The sequence below is a fragment of the Macadamia integrifolia genome, chromosome 13, assembly GCF_013358625.1.
Source record: "Macadamia integrifolia cultivar HAES 741 chromosome 13, SCU_Mint_v3, whole genome shotgun sequence".
Taxonomy (NCBI): domain Eukaryota; kingdom Viridiplantae; phylum Streptophyta; class Magnoliopsida; order Proteales; family Proteaceae; genus Macadamia; species Macadamia integrifolia.
Genome location: NC_056569.1, coordinates 2111426 through 2129424, shown reverse-complemented (window position 1 = coordinate 2129424; position 17999 = coordinate 2111426). Strand labels below are relative to the sequence as shown.

Genomic DNA, 17999 nt, shown 5'->3' with positions numbered 1-17999 from the left:
GGGGGTGGGGTGGGAGTACTCACGTAGAAGTTGATCTAACAATTTCAATTTCAATTTCCGTGCATACCTTTTTGTTTCTGGGCCAGTGGGTGGGGGATTTGCCTTCTTAACTGGTTGCTTTCTGGTTTTCCAGGTTTCCCAGGTTTATCAGACGATGAAGATTGAGGTGCTATCTAGGATGATCCCATTTTTTGATTTCTCCATTGTGGAAAAGATTTCTGTTGATGCTGTTAAATATAATTTCATCACCATGAAAGTTGACCATAAGAAGGGTGCTATTGTATTTGGTAATTTGGTGAGTTCTTGTGCTCTTTTGGTAAAATAAAATTTTGATATTTTAGTTGGTGATGGAAAAAAAAAATTATGTGTATTTGCAATGTGGTGAGGTTAAATTCTAGGGAACATCTCTATGCCTTGCATACTGGCATGATGGACATACCATTCAATGACCTCTTGATCCACTAATGGATTGGCTGGATCAGATCAGGATTGGCCAGGGTGATCAAATCCTAGTTTCAGTTAGCTTATTTTAATCAAGGATTGGACAATCCCATTTAGCGGATAGTCTCTTGACTTGTTGGGTGTGCCTCTTTCCTCTGTTGTTTGTCCTTCTTGTCAATTTTCATTTTCACTTCTCCTTTCATTTCCCCCCCCCCCCCCTCCCCCTCCCGTCCCCCTCCCCTTTCATTTATGCGTCCCTTCATTCCCCTTTTTCTCTGTTTAGACCATAGTTCTTCCTACTTTGTTTTGTGGGATCCATGTAACCGACCCCATTAAGTTGGGATAAGGCTTAGTTTTGTGTTGTTGTTGCTGTAGTTGTATTGGACAGTCCTCTTAATCCAATCTGGCTCAGGATCCATGCATACCAATCAGATCCTGGATCAAATTCAAAATATCTGTGCTGGACAGACTTTTGTAGTGTAAACACCATTAGACCCATTGGGTTTATGGGTTTTTGAATTGTCATTCACATTGGATTACTATTCTTGATTCTGTAGACTACTTGCACTGTCAGGAATTCACGCTTCAACTCCCCTCATACTTTGATATATTTTGTAGCTGTGGTCAATTTGCTTCTCATTCTGATATATTATTGTGGAACATAGTCTTTGGATCCTTGCCAAAGACACGTTTCTTTCTACAATTGAATATTTCCATTTCCCAATGAGACAGAATTTTAGAAATTTCCTTTTCGAGCCTTATTCTGATAAACTTGCTTGTGTTAACTCTATCATAGGTCAAGTCCTCCAAAAATATTTTCTCCCTCTGTTGTTGTTGGTCATTATCCACAAAGGCATACCACTCAAACTCACTTTGAAGACTTGCATGAAACTCAACTCGACCAAACCTTAACCTAATCACTTGTTGTCATCCACTTTATTCCTGTTTCACCAGTCCACTTTATCTAGGGCTTTATCTTCCATAATCCTCAAGTACTGAAGTATGTTTGCATACCATTTCAACCCAAGTCGTTTCTGACCTATCTCTCTTTTAACTCAATCAACTTGCAGCATACCCTGTCATGCACAAAGACATGATACCTATCAATAATTTTCTTCCTGCATTTTAAAGTTTCCTGCTTTGCATTTATTTCCTCCATGTTGTCACTGACATTGGGCTTCTTATCAGGACCTTGAATCAGACAGGCTTCGCGATAGCCTTACCGTTCTTGCTGAATCTCTTAATAAAGCAAGGACCCTGATTTATCCTCCAGTGAAGAAAGCATCCAGATTAGGTGAAACTTTGCCTGCTTTAGCTGAGATTGTGGATAAAGAACACAAGAGGCTTCTTGCTCGGAAATCGATAATTGAGAAACGCAAGGAAGAACATGAACGGCAAATGCTGGAAATGGTAATACCTATTTTTGTTTCTGTGTGAATGGACGGCTTGCAACTTGATGGATTTTTCTGATTGGGATGTGAATAAATCATTTCCGTTTAAACATTTGATTTGTATTCTTCAGGAGCGAGAGGAAGAGTCTAAGAGATTAAAAATACAGAAGATAACCGAAGAGGCAGAACAGAAGAGACTTGCTACTGAATATTCCCGAAGGGAGGAACAAAGGATTCGCCGGGAAATTGAAGAGAGGGAACTGGAAGAAGCCCAAGCTTTGCTTCAGGAAGCAGAGAAACGTAGTAAAAAGAAGGGAAAGAAGCCAGTCATAGAAGGAGTGAGTTTATTTTATTTGTTGTTTCCCCTTTTTCATTTATATACTCTCTTCTATTATGAAGAGCCTTTTCTTTTGTTGGATTCTTTCCAATATGCAGTTTGAAAACTGTATGTCTTTGCAGGAGAAAGTGACCAAACAGACATTGATTGAATTGGCTTTGAGTGAGCAACTCAGAGAGAGGCAGGAAATGGAGAAGAAATTACAGAAACTTGCCAAAACAATGGATTATATGGAAAGAGCAAAGAGAGAAGAGGAGGCACCTTTAATAGAGGCTGCATATCAAAAGCGGCTGGTGGAAGAAGAAATACTTCATGAGCATGAGCAGCAGGTATGTTCTAATTTTCCTATTTTTTGGCTCAACTGTTTTTAATGGGTTTAAGAGGGTGGACCTAGGCAAACGGTAAGGTTGCTCCATTGCAACATAGTAAACAGCCTCTCCGCGAAGTGGGGGTAAGGCTGCATAAATAATGACCTCCCCAGACCCCACAGTGGCAGGGGCCTTGTGCACTGGGTACACTTTTTTTTTTATGGGTTTTCTTACGGTGATCCGGTATAGGAATATGTTTAGGTCAGATCCACCTGATCTTCAAAACTTTGGAGATGGGTACATGTGCCAAAAAATGGTATGGATGTGCAGACTTTGCTTAAAATGTGCTAAAATGGGGGTTAATGTTTAACAAAGGGACATGTGTTCAGTGTGTCAGAAAAGAATGGGTTAATATTCTTCTCCTTCACAGACATGTCTGAGTATCCTACTGTTGGGTGTGTCTTGAATAAGCCCACACCTATACCCTGGTCATGTTGTGTAGTCTTGGGTGCTTAGTGGATACATGAAGTGTCTGGTTAAAAGGTGCATCAAAAAAGCACGAAAAGTTATCTACATAAAATCATAAATTTGGTGGATTGCTTACAATTTTCTAATAACTCTGCACAAGTAGCAATTGATAAAAGTAGTTGGTCATCAAGAGATTCCCCCTAGGGGTGCTCACCTAGAAGAACTCGTGCCAAATTATAACATGCTAGAAATTTAGAAGTTTGTTAGCTAAAATTTGGTAGGGGGAGTGCATGTGCACGAGGGCCAATGTGAGCGTACAAGGAAGCATCCATTGAAACGTCATTTTTCTCTTTCATGGGGAACGGGCTGGTCATTTAACACCCCCCCCCCAAAAAAAAAATGTGTCTGGGCGTAGGGGCCACACTCCCCAACAGAAAACATTTTACCGATTTGGTAAATAATCAGTGAAAGGGTAGGAGCTTCAACCTCTGAATTTTACATATAAAAGCTGTCAAATAGAAAAATAAAAATAATAAAACTCATAGATATATGCATAGAGTTTCATGTGGGAGGACGACATTCATACCTTCTAAGCTATACTATTTAGGCTCTTTCTTTGCCTAGAGAGGAAAAATAAAGCCCAGGGAATTAGAAGGAAAAGCATAAAGCTTTGAGCTTAAATTGAAAAGCCCTGTCCCTGAAACAAGTCTTGTGTATAATGGGGGGATATAGAGGAGGGAGACAGAAACATAGAAAAGTAACGGCTAGACACTCCAATCTCTGAGATCAGTCAAGCACACAAGACTGAAACAGTGTCTGGAAACAGAACTTTTTTGGAAGCATCTAGGAATGCTTGAATTGGAGTTGTTTTAGTACATTAGTTAGTGGAAGGGACGAATAAAATGAAAAGTTTGCTGAAAAATTTGAAGTTTGGGTATGTAGGCCTCAAGAAAAGCTATATGAACATGTGATTAACATGCTGAGTTAACAACAATTGTCTAGCGCAGTTGGTGAGCAAAAAGCCCACACTCATCAGGAGGCCAAAAAAAAAAAAAACATGCTGAAGTTTAGGATCTAACACGTAAGGGCCTAAGGGGTCCCACCTTAAAAAGACAAGAATTAGATCTGACAGAAATCAGTTGAACATAGCCGTTAGCTCCCCCCACCCCTCGAGTAAAGGTGGAACAATAGCTCTCGAAGATCTACGCACACCCCCGTCTGTGCTCAGATGCTCAGATGTGACACACCTGACATATTTTACGGTCCTCTTTGATTCTCTTATTATTTCTTAAATCTACTAACTGGGATGTCCATTCTGTGTTGCAGCAAGAGATTGAGCTGAGCAGACAGCGGTATTCAGGAGACCTACAGGAGAAGAACAGGCTGGCTCATATGTTGGAACAGAAGGTTTGTTTATTATCCCTTACCTCATCATCTTGTATCTGCAATTCACTTGAGCTGTCATTGGTGCGTGAAGTTGTTTTTGTAGCCAAGATCTAATCATCATAGGAATCTACATCCTAGTCAAGTTTGGCCTTTGGGGAATGAATGGAGCTTTAGTTGTGTACTTTTCTAGTGGTTTTCTGCTTTTTTTTTTTTGGTTGGGGAGGGGGTGGGGAGATCCTGTCTGACCTAGTTTGTTCTTTGGATGTCCAATCAATTATTACTGGTTAATGGACCAGAGTGAATTTTGCAGGGTGTGAGAGCATAGTTCTTGACCTGTTGAGTAGTCTGATTTTAATTTTTCTACTTCAATCCATTATAGTGTTTCTGGATCTTGTTATTTCAGAACATATTCCAGGAGAAAATTGTTAGTCGTCGAGAAGCTGAATTTAATAAATTAAAGATGGAGAGAGAGGAGCGAATCAGGCATCTTCTGCAGGCACGTAAGCTGGAGAGGGAGACTAAGAGGAAGTTGATACTTCATCTCAAATCTGAAGAGGAGAGGTTGAAAAGGTTGGAGGAAGAGGAGGCTGCTCGGAAGCATGAAGGTATTTTGACTTTGCATTTATCCTTAGGTAAATTAAAATATAGATCAGGAGAGAAAAATCTGAGGAAGCTCTGCACCTCTATATGGAAGCAGGTTCTTGGGGATGGGGGCTGACTATTTCACGGTTTGTTTCACTGCATCTAATGGTATTTGGTTGGAATTTCATGGATTTGCAGAGCTTGAGAGGCGAAAGAAGGAAGAAGCAGAACGTCTTGCAAAGTTGAATGAAATTGCTGAAAAGCAGAGGAAGAGGGAAAAGGAATTGGAAGAGAAGGAGAGGTTGATGAGAGAGTCTCAATTGGGAAGGTCAGCTGAGCCACCAACAAAGTCTGTTGAGCCTCCTTCAGGGGGCCGCCAGCCAGAACCCGTAGCAGTAGCAGCAGCAGCAGCTGCTGCACCACCATCTTCTGGGAAATATGTTCCCAGGTTTCGGCGGGACAGGCAAGAGGGCTCTGGAGGTGCTCCACCTCCGGAACCTGATAGGTGGAGCAGACAGGATGATCGTCCACCCCAATCCAGTGACAGGTGGCGTAGTGATGACCGACGGGAAGACCGTCGGCCCTTATTCGGGAGTGGTAGCTCAAGGTCCTCCACATGGTCATCGTCAAGGCTCCCTCGTGGTGGAACTGAACAGTGACTGTTGATCCATTCACTTTTATGCTAGAGAGTTTTATGAGGCAAAAATTTTGTTGAAAATTTACCCCATGACCGAATTTCCCCCCTCTTGGTTCAGAGGTGTTAGCTTCCTTTGAGGGAATTTACGTCAGAGTTTTGTTTTGTTGTTTTGTAATTTTGTTATTGTTTTTTTTTTTATTTTTTTTATTTGACCATAAGAGCTTCAGGTTCCCAAAGAGTAATTAATCTATTTTGCTTATCATGAGAAAAAAAAGTCTATTTGTCTCGGATAAGTGTCCTGATCTCCTCCCACCATCTCTTAGGATGTCAATCATGTCGCGGCTTAAAAAGTTATCTGTTCACCATGTGTATAGGTGCAACTTTCTTTCTTCTTCAGTTCACTCTAAAGGTAAGATGTCATGGCTTAAAATGTTCTCTCTTCACCTTAAGTAAAGGTAACTCGGACCTTAATATCATCATATTCACAAGAGTTCACAATGAGGCATAACCCTTGGCTTGGTATCTTCCATCACAATCCTTAGAAGATCGAAATCTTCACATTACATGGAGACTCAGGATTATTTCTTCAAATTAAGATAAAGTATTTGAAGAAAAAAAAAAAAAATATATCTTGACAGAAAAATTTCAGTGAAGTTTAAATGTCAGTGTCATACTCTTTTATAAGAAGCTAAGTAATTTGTTTGAAAATTTTGATTATCATATTTGTTGGGACCGACTTTCTCATCTGGTCGATTCATGCAGTGATGTTCACTGTTTGGTAAAGGAAAATTTCTTCCTATTTGTTAGTTTTTGATGAAAGGCTCCTCTAACTCTAAGTGAGTCATATATTTAAATTAATAAAAAAAAATGTCAAAATAGAGGTTCTAGCATGCACCTTATTATGTGACTCACATTTGACGGTCTTTCCTGTTTTGACCCATGTAGATCTCATGTGAAACCATTTTCTATTAGAGATATTGGCGCGTTATGGGAAACCCTCTCTCAAATTATAATTAATTAATCAATTATGTATTTAGGTTTTTGTTTCTGCTTTACTTTTTCAATTTCTTAGATCGAAACAGATGAAGAACTCAATGGAAAGAAAGCCACACAACAAAAAGAGAAATTTAAAAACACATTATCTCCATGGTGGTGGCATTTCTCCATAATTTGATGGCAACTTTACAACAACAGGAGAAAAGGATTGAGTCTTCTCTCCTTTAGAGAGCACAAGATAGAACAATTATCCAAACTTATGAGAGGTAGCCTCCTCTTAAGTGGTTTTACACGTGGCTCCACTTAGACACAACAATATGTGCAAAAAGCTCACGAAACCTTTCATTGTGTATAATTTTTAGCCTGTGATTGGTCCATTAATGATCTAGTGTAAGATATAAAAACCATATGAGCCACACTTTTCCTTTCTCTGTGGTCTACCATGAATGGACCAGCTTTCCTAATAATGTCTAATGGCAAATTTAACGTGTAGCCTATCACCCTAATTCACTACCATCGAGTTTTATATTCACCCAAAGAATCCACCTAAGAATCAACTAATGCTCCCAGTCAAATCAAATCATGATCAACATATACTTATTGAGAGTGAGAACCCCAATGGGGTAGCTAGAGTATGCAAGGGATCTTCACCTCAGAAAACGTGTGGGTCTAAGTTCAACTCATTTTACTTTCTTGAGGTCACTTACATAGGGGTGTTTAGTACTTCACTATTTTCAATGAGAGATGAATGATTTGCGTTTAATCCTAGTATGATATGGTTCATGTAATTGTGGGGTCAATATAGGCCCACATGACTCAATACATATCATTAGAGAGAGAGAGAGAGAGAGGTGTTCTAAGTTTTCTTCCATTTAATAGGTAAAAGTGTTACTGAATGACGAGAGAAAGGTGTAAAAGTGGTACCCAAATGAGGATAATTCTGTAAAATATCTCCTTTAGGCTCCGTTTGCTTGCAAGGGGAATTTAAACAGAAGGAAAGTGGAATTTTCATACTTAAAAATGAATGTTTATAATCATTATCCTATGTGATTCAATGTGATTATATATAAACTACTTGATTTTTTTAACCATATTTGGTAATGATACATTTTACATGTAACTTTTATTTTACATATTATAGCAAAGGGTTTTAGATATAAAGTAAAAAATTTTATAACTAAATATGGAATGATTTGAAGTAATGATATAGTCACATGGGGTAATGATTACATATATTTCTTTTTTATGTATGAAAATTTCACTTCTCTTCCCTTTAATTTCCTTTGCAACCAAACATAGTCTTAGTATTAATTTCACTTTTGAGTTTGAAGCTAGCTAGAGTTGCTTCTTAATCTCTTGAAAGTTTTCTACCACTGCAGATTTTGATTTTTGTTCACTAATGACATGTACATTTTATGACCCTTTTCCCACTATGAGAAACAAAAATGCTTTCAACTGAACCTGAGAAGATCAAATGACTTATCCACACTGATCACTTGTCATATCCTCAGTAGTTCATCTCTTTCCTCCCCACCTTAAAGCTTTCAGTTTTTTAACCTTTACATGTCCAACAATCCAAGTAAAGTAAAACCCTTTTTCCTCTCAACGGTAAAAGTGTAGTAATGCAGTGAACCGAAGAGAGAGAGAGAGAGAGAGAGAGAGATGGGGTCCTCCAAGATGCCTATGGCTTTTGAGCGCATAAAGGGCAAAAAAGGGTGGGCAGTGGGTTATCACGTAAGCATATCCCAATCCAAAATTTCCCTTCATTTAATCAACACCATCTCTTGAGGGTTTTTGGCCCCGGCTAGTGTAGCTTTTGAGGCTACGATGTGGCCTGCCTCCCTTCTCTTCTCCCTTCCCATTTCTGTCTCTCCCTCTAATTTATTCTTCTTTCCCTTCTCCCTCTCCCTCTCAATGGATAAATTCATATCTCCAACTCAAAGCCCCACTGCAAGCATCTCATCCGCAGTAGTACCAAATGGACCATCTCTGGACTTCAATGTTATAGTCATCCTTGCTGCCATGTTATGTGCTTTAGTCTGTGCCCTTGGCCTCAATTCCAAGCTTCAGTGTGTGGTTAGAGGCACTCACCGTGCACTAACCCAACCTATCCAATGGGTTGCCTCTCGCCACTTGAACTCAGGGCTTAAGAAGAAGGACATGGTAGCACTACCTACTTCAACATACGCGACCACGTCCGGCTCACCAACTTACACTTCCAATTGTGCTATTTGCCTTGTGGACTTCTCCGATGGTGACCGGATACGAGTACTACCTAAGTGTAATCACCGGTTTCATGTCGCTTGCATCGATACTTGGCTTCTTTCTCATTCCTCCTGCCCTACTTGCCGGCATCAACTCAAGTGTAACGACGACTATGATAAGCAGGTAGAGATAGTGTGAGAGCTGAGCTACATGAACTTGTATTACCTTTATGAAGATTATAATGAGTATTTTTGAGCCTTTTCCAAGGATGTGACTGTGACCTCTCTAGTAATTTTTGTTCTAAATTTGTGTTCAACTTCTTATCTCCTTTCTTTCTTTATCTTGAATTAAGCTCTACAAGCATCATTCTTTTATTGGATGTGTACTTAAAGTTAGATTAATTGCTCAAGTTGCAACAAAGAAATGCTTTCTATGAAAGCTACAAGTCAGTGATTATGAAAGAGAATTAAGCATATGAAATTCACCAAGTTTTGTTGTAATTCTTGATAGAGGTGGAAGAGTTCCATATCTTGGGGCATAAAAGAACCCTAAAATATGAAATTGAAACAATTGAAAGAATTCAGAAAAATATGTGGAGACAGTGAAATGAAGGCCAACCACATACTTGGATGATTCCTTCCCCCTCCCTGTGTTACAAGACATGAAGTTGACCTCCAACATCAATTAGTTATCACTATAGCTTGAAGAAACTTTTATTGAATTCGGAGAAGCCCTTGATATTATTTCACATTATTGCTGAATTGATGATGAATATCCCTAAACCACACCCTTACTAGGAAAAGCAGCATTCTTCCAAGGGTGGTGTACAATATGCCATTTAATGGTTCCTACAATAGGTTATGTTTGGTTGCCAGGAAAAGAAAAAAATTTAAAAAAGAAATTGAATTGAGGAGAGAGGTTAACACAAAATATCATTGTGTAATTATGATTTTGTCTAATTATGCCTTTTGCAATATTTTCCTTACTTTACTTGGCATCCATATGTAACCTTTATCTTTGCACCCAATATGTAAGGTAGGATTGGGCTCATCTCCAATTCTTGATTCACCAATACTAGATGAGCCAAATCCCAAATGCTAGCCCACACCGATAGGCCCTATCGATCAAAGTTTGACACCATCGATTGAGTAGTAAATTGTCCAGTGTTGGGCCTACCGTGATCCCAAAAATATCGATGACAATCTTTGATCGTATTCCAATGGACACCAGGCCAAGATCAACCGTTTAAGCGATTTAATCTGATCATAGCTTGTTACTTAAGGTCTATATATAGAGTGATTAACCAATATAACCCGAATAGTCCAATTAATATAAGCTTGATTATGGATTGCTAATGGATTAGTCAAATAGAAATGTGTCCTAAACTTTGCCTACGAGGCTCGTTAATCTGAATGATTGATAATAGTATGAAGCTTTAAATAGAATGGAACCGATCAGCCGAACCAGGCCTGATTGAAACTTACTAGGTTAGACCAGTTGACACACCTGAGAGAGAATTGAAAAATTCCACAAATGGTACCTAGCTCGCAAAAAGAGCAAATAAAATAAGGATCGAGTTTTCCTGGGACCGCGGTGAACGAAAATTCATTCATTGCTTGGAAATCTTTGTCCGTAAAATAAAGATTATGATTGTAAGGCCTATTTAAAAAAAAAAAAAATAGAAAGATTCTTTAATATTTTTGTTTTCAAATTATAAGCTTGACTTTAGGAAAAAAAAAAAAAGAACAAGAAGATATGGAATGGGCCTTCCTTCTTTTTATCATTTCATGGTATGATATTCTTTTATGGGACCTGATAAAAAGTAACCTTTAGATTTCATTTCTCTTTTCCAAAGGAAACTGTTTGTCTTAAATTATTTTCGATACTCTTTTTCAAAGAGATTGCTTCTCTTTTTCTTGTAGATCAGGGATGCTGGCCATGGGAATTATTTACTTCTTTTTTTCCAATAGTTTTTCTAATAGATCTTGAATATTTGTCTCAAGAATTTGTAATCATTAAATTGATCAAATAATGTCGTAGCAGAGAAAATTTTGCTCACCAGTTAATTCATAGAGCTAGAACTGATTCTCTGTGTAATCTTGTTCAAACTGATTTTCCTTCTTTTCTTCTTGTCTAAATGAAGTTTATTTAAAATAATAAGAAAAGATAAATAACTGTTGGATTCAAATTATTTTGATACTCTTGTTTTTTTTTTTTTTTTTTTTTTTAATTTCATTTAACAATTAAAACTATATCTTACACGTACTAAAGATAATTTGATCACAATTCGAAAATTAGGTTTTGATCGAGGTGTGTCATCCAACTCAAGTTAAAAAAACATGAAACTTAGTCAAGAGTCATGAAAACTTATTCAAGTTTAAGAAATGATAGACCAGATTCAAATCAATGCTAGTTTTTATTGACTTACTGTTTTTGCCTGAGTTATGTGAAACTCACCAAATCAAATTTTTTTATTAGGCCATGTATTATTCACAAACTTAGCTTAAGTTTACTCTACAATTAAACAAATTAATCATAGAGTTTTTGTTTAGCCCCCTTTTTTCTTCTCACCGGTGAAGAAACCATAGTCTTAGCTCTCTTCACTCAAGGAAAGAAAAGAAATAAGAGATTAAAAAAAAAAAATCGCCCCGATCAAGTTTGACTCACCCAACTCATCAAGCTTTGAACAGGGCAAATCAAGTAAAAAACCTGATTTTCCAACTATGTTTTTTATTACAAATGTAAAACAAGAAAATTAAACAAAAAAGTATTTAATATATATATATATATATATATCGGAAATTAGTTTGTTTATACTACCGATAGGGATTTACAGGGGAAGAGTTTATAGCAAAGCAAGGTAAGCCATAAAGGGCCATTGCTTGCAACTTTCCTCAATCTTGACGGTATTTTCCTTCAAACAATGTTATCCATCTCTGAAAAGAGGGAGTGAAGTTTTTCCTCATAAAGGGGCATGAATAGCTTCTTAACATGTCTTTTGAGAAAGGGGTGGAAAGGAAACCAACTAAGGAAGCTGCTTTTTAACTGTGGGAGTAAGCAGCATCACACTTGGCATGCATGTATTCTACAAAAGCTTGGGGCAGGGGTAGATTCTAAAAGTATATTTAGAATTTGCCCCCTTATTTTTCTATTGTCAAGGGTAAGAAAAAACTTTCAAAATACGACAAAGTTTTCCACTGAAAAAAAAGACGGTCAAGATATGACCATAGTTAGCAAATTCGGATTCGGGAATTATTCGGACGGAGAATTATTCGGAATAATTCGGACGATTAATTTAAGGATTCGGTCAAAAAAGCGGTCAAAAAATCTTATTGGGGTTTTTTTAAAAAAAAAATTTGTTTTTTTTTTTATTTTTTTTTATTTTTTATTTTTTATTTTTGGTTTTTTTTTAAAATAATGTTTAAATGGACCGAATAATTCGATTTAATTCGGATTCGGTCCGAATTATTCGCGAATTATATTCTGTTTTGAAAAAGTCGCGAATTTTAAAGAATTTTATTTTTAATTCGGATTCGGTCCGAATTTTTGATAAAATTCTTTAAAATTCGGTTCGGCCGAATAATTCGCGAATTATTCGGCCGAATTGCTAACTATGGATATGACACCCTCTCTCCCCGTATATCTCTTCTTTATTTTTGATGTAGATGGATTATTTTTATATGCTCCCATCTGGTTACTAACTACTGCTACTTAAATCTCTATAAATGGAGATAGTTGATATAGGCCCTTGTGCAAACACCATTGACTGCAAGAAAACTTGCAATACACTTGGTGGCTACAATGTGAGCCTTTACGCCTAAGTATACAATAGGCCTGGTGATGGTCATTGCTTCTGCCAAAGGTTGTATGGTCGTTGAGTTCTACACAGAGAGAGGAAGAGGAGCCATTAGATAGTGGGTTTTTCAGGAAGGGAAAGCATCTGAATCGGGTTGGGTTTTAGGGCAAATCCAGACCCAAATTATTCATCTCCCCTAATCTTAGCCGTTCACATCAATAAAAACACATGCAATCAGATTAAGGGGGAATTGCACCTTGAGGGTATTGTAGATGATCTAAATCTGTTCACTCATGGCCTCAGAAAAACTCAATCCTTTAAAATTATTTGAAAATGATTTGCCATTACTAGAGATGTCATTGTTTATGTTTCAAATAGCAAGATTTTCCATTACTAAAAGAAGAGGGTCAACATTTTTTTTCTTTTTTTTTTTGAATATTTTCTTCTTTTTTCATTTCTTGATAACCAAACATAGCCTCACATTTGAACAAGGAAAATCAATGAAGAGATTCCAATGAAGAAACCGCATCTCCAGGTTGGGGTTACGGAAGCTAACCATCGAAGAAGTTCAGAAGATGCCGTGGTCGGAGCTCAAAGCCGAGATTCAGTGCTGGATCATGGTAGAGGGGTAGGGAAAGGAAGGAGACGAGGGAAACCGAGAGAGGCGAGTAATTGCATTTTATTGCTTTTACCTACCATTTGTCATTTGCCGTTGGTGTCTCTTCTCCTCTACGTGGGCTCTGACTTTTTAAGTGATTTCTTCTGTAATTCTGATTTCTGAGTGTTCTATAGCAATTGAAAAATGTGAAGGCGAACTATAAGTCTTGGCGTTTCAGGTTTGATTCTGCTGTTACATTTTCCCTTCTTATTTCTACTCTATTTGTCTTCTTCACTCTGCTCTTCTCCCTTGTTTTATTTTATTTTATTTTGGGCATTGGAGCTCCAAATAGTTGCAGAACGTCCATTGATTTGGACCCTTTGGTCCATTTTGGATCCTTTCACTGTATGACGGGGAGATGCGAAAAATTGAAGAGGATTGTGTGGGTTTTAGGGTGGGAGTTACCCCAAACAACAGGGTAGTCTACACCATCCACCTTCGTCGAATGCTTGATACATTAATTCGTTAGAACAACCATTAAAATTGTGAACTCCCAGGCAGACAAGTTTATAAAACTGTTAGGTCAGATCCATTGTCTGACCTAACAGTATCTGGGTGGTGGAAACCATCAAAATAAAACTGTTTTAAGTCAGATGTTTGAACCCACGCCAAGAACCTTCTATTACTTGGCTGAACTCCCTGGCAGTCAAGTAATAGAATTGTGGACTCAAATTTCACCTCCATACTCTTATATGTTGCTACCTTTTGCTGGATATGCTGGGATTAAATCCAAGTTTGCCTTGTTACAGTGCAGGCAGTGAGCATTTTTGTGGGCTTTTAGTCTCAGTCCCTGTAAATGAACGTCTATTGTGTGTATTAAATTGAAGTATCCCCTACTTATTAAAAATAAAAATTAATTATCTCCTTTCGTATGAATGCTATTGCTTCATGAATTATATTGTGTATATTGAGTTGAATAGATCTCTGTTCATATGAATGATTCACTCTATGAATTAGTTTTCCACCCACCAAGAAAATTTAAAAAGATTCAAAATGCACGCCCATCCTCTAATTTTCTATCTACTGTGCTGCTTCTTTTTATTTTAGTTTAGGCCCTTTCAATTTAACCCTGTGATGAAACTGATTGAGAGATGTTCTGTGCCAATTGGAATTTCGTGGAACATCTAAGTAATTGATTCTGTTTGTTTTTTTTGCTTATGATAATTGGCGAATAGAATTGCCCATGTACAAGTGTTGCAATTTTTCTTTTAAATTTGTATTTTACTGCAGGCGACAAGAAATAAGTGTACCTCCCCGACTTCCACAACATTGTGGAAAATCCAATTTGGTTGCTATAAGAGATTATCATTTTTTTTCAATGGCAAAACGAAGAGCTAAGAAAAATGTGCCAAAAACATCTACAAAACTTGCCAAAAATCTAAATGATGCACACGAAGAGCCTCAAGCTAAGATGCAACAAGATGCATTAAGAGATCATGAAGGTTAGCTTCCAATTTTTGTAGTCTTATTGAGCTTTTATTATTATTTTTTTATCTTTTTGTTTTTTCTATCTACTGTGCTGCATTATGACGGAATGTTTCATAAACTGTACTAGTCAACTACTACACTTGGCTGATTGTAATCTGGAATCCTATTCGAGGTTAAGTTAATTTTTTTAAATTTGAGGAAGAGACAGTTTGGTGCTATTTTTGTAAATTTTGAGGCAGTTTTTAGGACAAATCATTGAAACCAGAGCATCTGGTACTAATGAGGCTTTCCCCCCCCCCCCCCTCTTTTTTCCCCGCTAATGCTTGCTATTATGCAGTTGAATTATTGTATCAAGTATGAGAAGAGGGTTCCCACCCCCCTTTCCTTTCAAGATTGGGTGCAGATTCTTGTTTAAAGGTTTGGACTTTTGGTTCTTGGAATTGTTGTGTTCAGTTAGTGAAGATGAGAAGTTGTTGGTTGTCTGTGTTACTGACGGTTCTCTCCTTGATATTTCTACTTGGGCACATAGATATGTGGGTTGTGCTGTATGACAAACTCTGTCAATAAATCTTGCTGGACTGAATCTTGTTATTGTTGTGATACAGATACAGTTCATTTCAATTTACAGTTTTCACTTTTATCCTAGTTTTGGTTTTCTTCTATTGATGTAGCTATGGAATTCTGATGTGTGTTGTGACATCTACTTTGGATCTCTGCTTCTATCCTTTCTTGCTTTCTGAACCCTTCTTTTATCTTCTGAAAATAGGATTTGGCTCAGGGTTACGATACTAGGATTAGGGAAATGTAAAAAAAAGGAAAGAGACCTAGAAAATATTTTCCTAAGATTCCTTGTTGGTCATGAATATCTGAATAAGACAAACTGGACCCGTGGATATATTTGGTTCAGAAAATAACAATTAGAATTAGGCTTGAAAGTCCCCTCCATGACATATTGGTCGATGCAACGCTTTAGAAATTCCATCATTTATATTCTCTTTAGTCTTCTTGTATAATCTGGAATACTAATATTTATGGCTACACAAAGCGTTGAGGGTAGTTCTAGAGCTCGTCCAAAGAAAACAGGTCTGGGGGGGTTATTGAAACCATTGAATTCAGAATATGGTAAAGTAGCTCCTGGGTGGGGAACTACCCCTTTGATGGGTGTCGCAATGGCTCTATTTGCGAAATTCCTATGTACTTTTATCTGAGACGAAATCCAGTAAGTTGAGTTCTTATTTTGCATGATTTAACTTCTTGGGTATCTTATTTTTATTCTCTTCAAATGATCTAGATTTTCAATATAATCTTTTCATTTTTACAGTTGAACGTCAAATTGCTGCTACTAGGGCAATTCATGATTTGGAGACTGAACTTCTTCTAACAGGGTTGAGATTGCTCCGCTCAAATTTCAAAGAGGAACAACTACAAACCCCTGTACTACAGTTTTTCAAGGAAAATTTACCTAACCTGTCAGTGGTAAGAATTGAAAAGGAGGGACAGTTTGAAGTGGAATGGAAGGATAAAGATGGGAACTTGTCCATGAGCCACACAGATGAAAGAAACTTACATGCACATCTGTCTTACAATGGATGTCCATGGCTTATCCGGATTGTCCTGGTGTAATCCCAAATTTTGGTGGCTTTGAGTTTTCGAGTAAAGCTGGTATGAATTGGCTTAGAAGGATAGGTGCTTAGAGATTTGACTTTCTTAAAATGATTGTATCTTTATAGGAGATATATTTGATTGCCTGCAGTGAAAACAAACCTTTTGGATCATGCAAACGTGCAGATTCCAGACTCTGTACGTCAACTCACCACTTCTGTTTCCATTATTGTTGCAACTCTTTAAGACTCAATGCAATTTCGTGTTGTTCCTTGTCCTTCTGAACTTCTTTTTGTTTTCTAGATTCTGGAGGAGCAGTCAGATACTCAAATGCTTGGGTTACAAGATGCCTTCCAAACTCCTGGGTTTTGTTACTTTGTTGCTTCTTGATTGTTTATGGGTTTTTCAATAGTTTGGAGCTGAGTCTTATTTCTTATTCTATTATTTGGTTGAATGCCTCGAATGTTTGTTCAGTGGCTTACCCCGAGTCTGTAATCACAGGTGAGTAACCACAGGTTATCGGTTGGCATGACCACTAAAACTCTAAGGTTACCAAAGCATGGTGAGATGCTTTTATCTGTGCGTGGCTTACCTCTTGGAGTGTACAAGGAAGATGACATGGAAGCCATACATGGTATGTATTGCTTCTAGTTAATGTGAGAGATATACTTTAAATTTTGGTCCTGTTTAATTTGTAACTTCTAATTTGCAGAATCATAAGAGGGTTGACTGGTTCAAAGTTGTTTCAGTTAGATGGCTCTAAGATTTGGATTGCTCGTCATCTCAAGCTGGTCTTGAGGATCCTCACTCCATTGCGCTGTAACTTAATGAGAGATTGTAAAGTTGTACTTTTTCTCATAGATCAGTAACTCCATACAAAGACATCCTCACTCCATCGTTGGACTAAGTGGGAAAATGTAAAGTTGTACTTTTTTTCATGAATCACTGACTCCATTCAAAGATATCACAGAAATTTAATTTCACATATAAAGTGTGAAAGGAAAATCCATGGGTCAGATTATTACAAAAAAGTTGGATTTTACTTCTCCTTTTACATGGTTTTTGCCCGGAAGCAAACAGAGCCAAAATTTAAAGGGAAAATACAGAGGAAAATGTTCAAGCTTTATTTGAGATAGCACACGTGCCTTTTTTTTTTTTCGATTCAAAGCAAGAAAACAGACTAGTAGAGTACGATAATTACATCATATCCGATAGAGTAGGAGATTGTTTGTGGATTCTAGCCTGTCGAGCTAGATCCTTCACCTTAATTACATACATATTATGGTTTGTTGGACAAAATTTTGGATAGTAAATATACTGACTTAGTTCTACTTATATGGGGATAGTTGCCCAATGGCCAATAGACATGAGTTTCTTTCCTTCTATAATACTACTAAGAGCTTCTTCATTGTTCCAAATCAAGTCCACTTTCCATCCTTCAATCCTTGCTCGCTGTAAACTAGATAATAGCCCTTGTGCTGCTATTTCACCATTTTTCTTGTTCACATATAGTTAGCATGACATAAGATAAATTTGTTATCATAAAGGAAACCGAAAGCCCACCCACTTATACTCACTTCTATAGGAGAGAAACTACAAGGATGATGCAATCATTCTGGTATGGTGGGGGTAGATATTTGATGTGAGGGTTGGGTAGAAGTCACATGGTTCATGGTATTATCCATTTTTAACCCATTATGTATCCAAAAGTCAACCCATTTCAAAATATAGAATGGGTTAAGACTTTGCTTCCCAAACAGAATT

General features: G+C 37.5%; 3 protein-coding genes across 4 annotated transcripts in view; all 3 read left to right on the top strand.

Moving 5' to 3' along the window:
• The window catches only part of LOC122059903 (eukaryotic translation initiation factor 3 subunit A-like), a 10730-nt gene extending 4976 nt beyond the window's left edge, over positions 1-5754 (top strand). For both annotated transcript variants that reach the window (XM_042622968.1, XM_042622967.1), the window contains exons 8-14: positions 134-295; positions 1630-1851; positions 1964-2170; positions 2292-2498; positions 4272-4352; positions 4735-4936; positions 5112-5754. In XM_042622968.1, the coding sequence (XP_042478902.1) occupies positions 134-295; positions 1630-1851; positions 1964-2170; positions 2292-2498; positions 4272-4352; positions 4735-4936; positions 5112-5572 (1542 nt within the window). In that variant the 3' untranslated portion in view covers positions 5573-5754. The remainder of the gene's footprint in view (positions 1-133; positions 296-1629; positions 1852-1963; positions 2171-2291; positions 2499-4271; positions 4353-4734; positions 4937-5111) is intronic.
• Positions 5755-8460: 2706 nt separating this feature from the next.
• Positions 8461-8949, top strand: LOC122059791 (RING-H2 finger protein ATL73-like). Its single transcript, XM_042622824.1, has one exon. It carries the CDS (start codon positions 8461-8463, stop codon positions 8947-8949), a length of 489 nt encoding a protein of 162 aa, XP_042478758.1.
• Positions 8950-12641: 3692 nt separating this feature from the next.
• LOC122059790 lies at positions 12642-17240 on the top strand. The gene is made up of 6 exons (XM_042622823.1): positions 12642-14647; positions 15955-16253; positions 16364-16433; positions 16539-16600; positions 16737-16869; positions 16948-17240. Exons 1-6 carry the CDS (start codon positions 14389-14391, stop codon positions 16953-16955), a joined length of 831 nt encoding a protein of 276 aa, XP_042478757.1. The 5' UTR covers positions 12642-14388; the 3' UTR covers positions 16956-17240.
• The last annotated feature ends 759 nt before the right edge of the window (positions 17241-17999 follow it).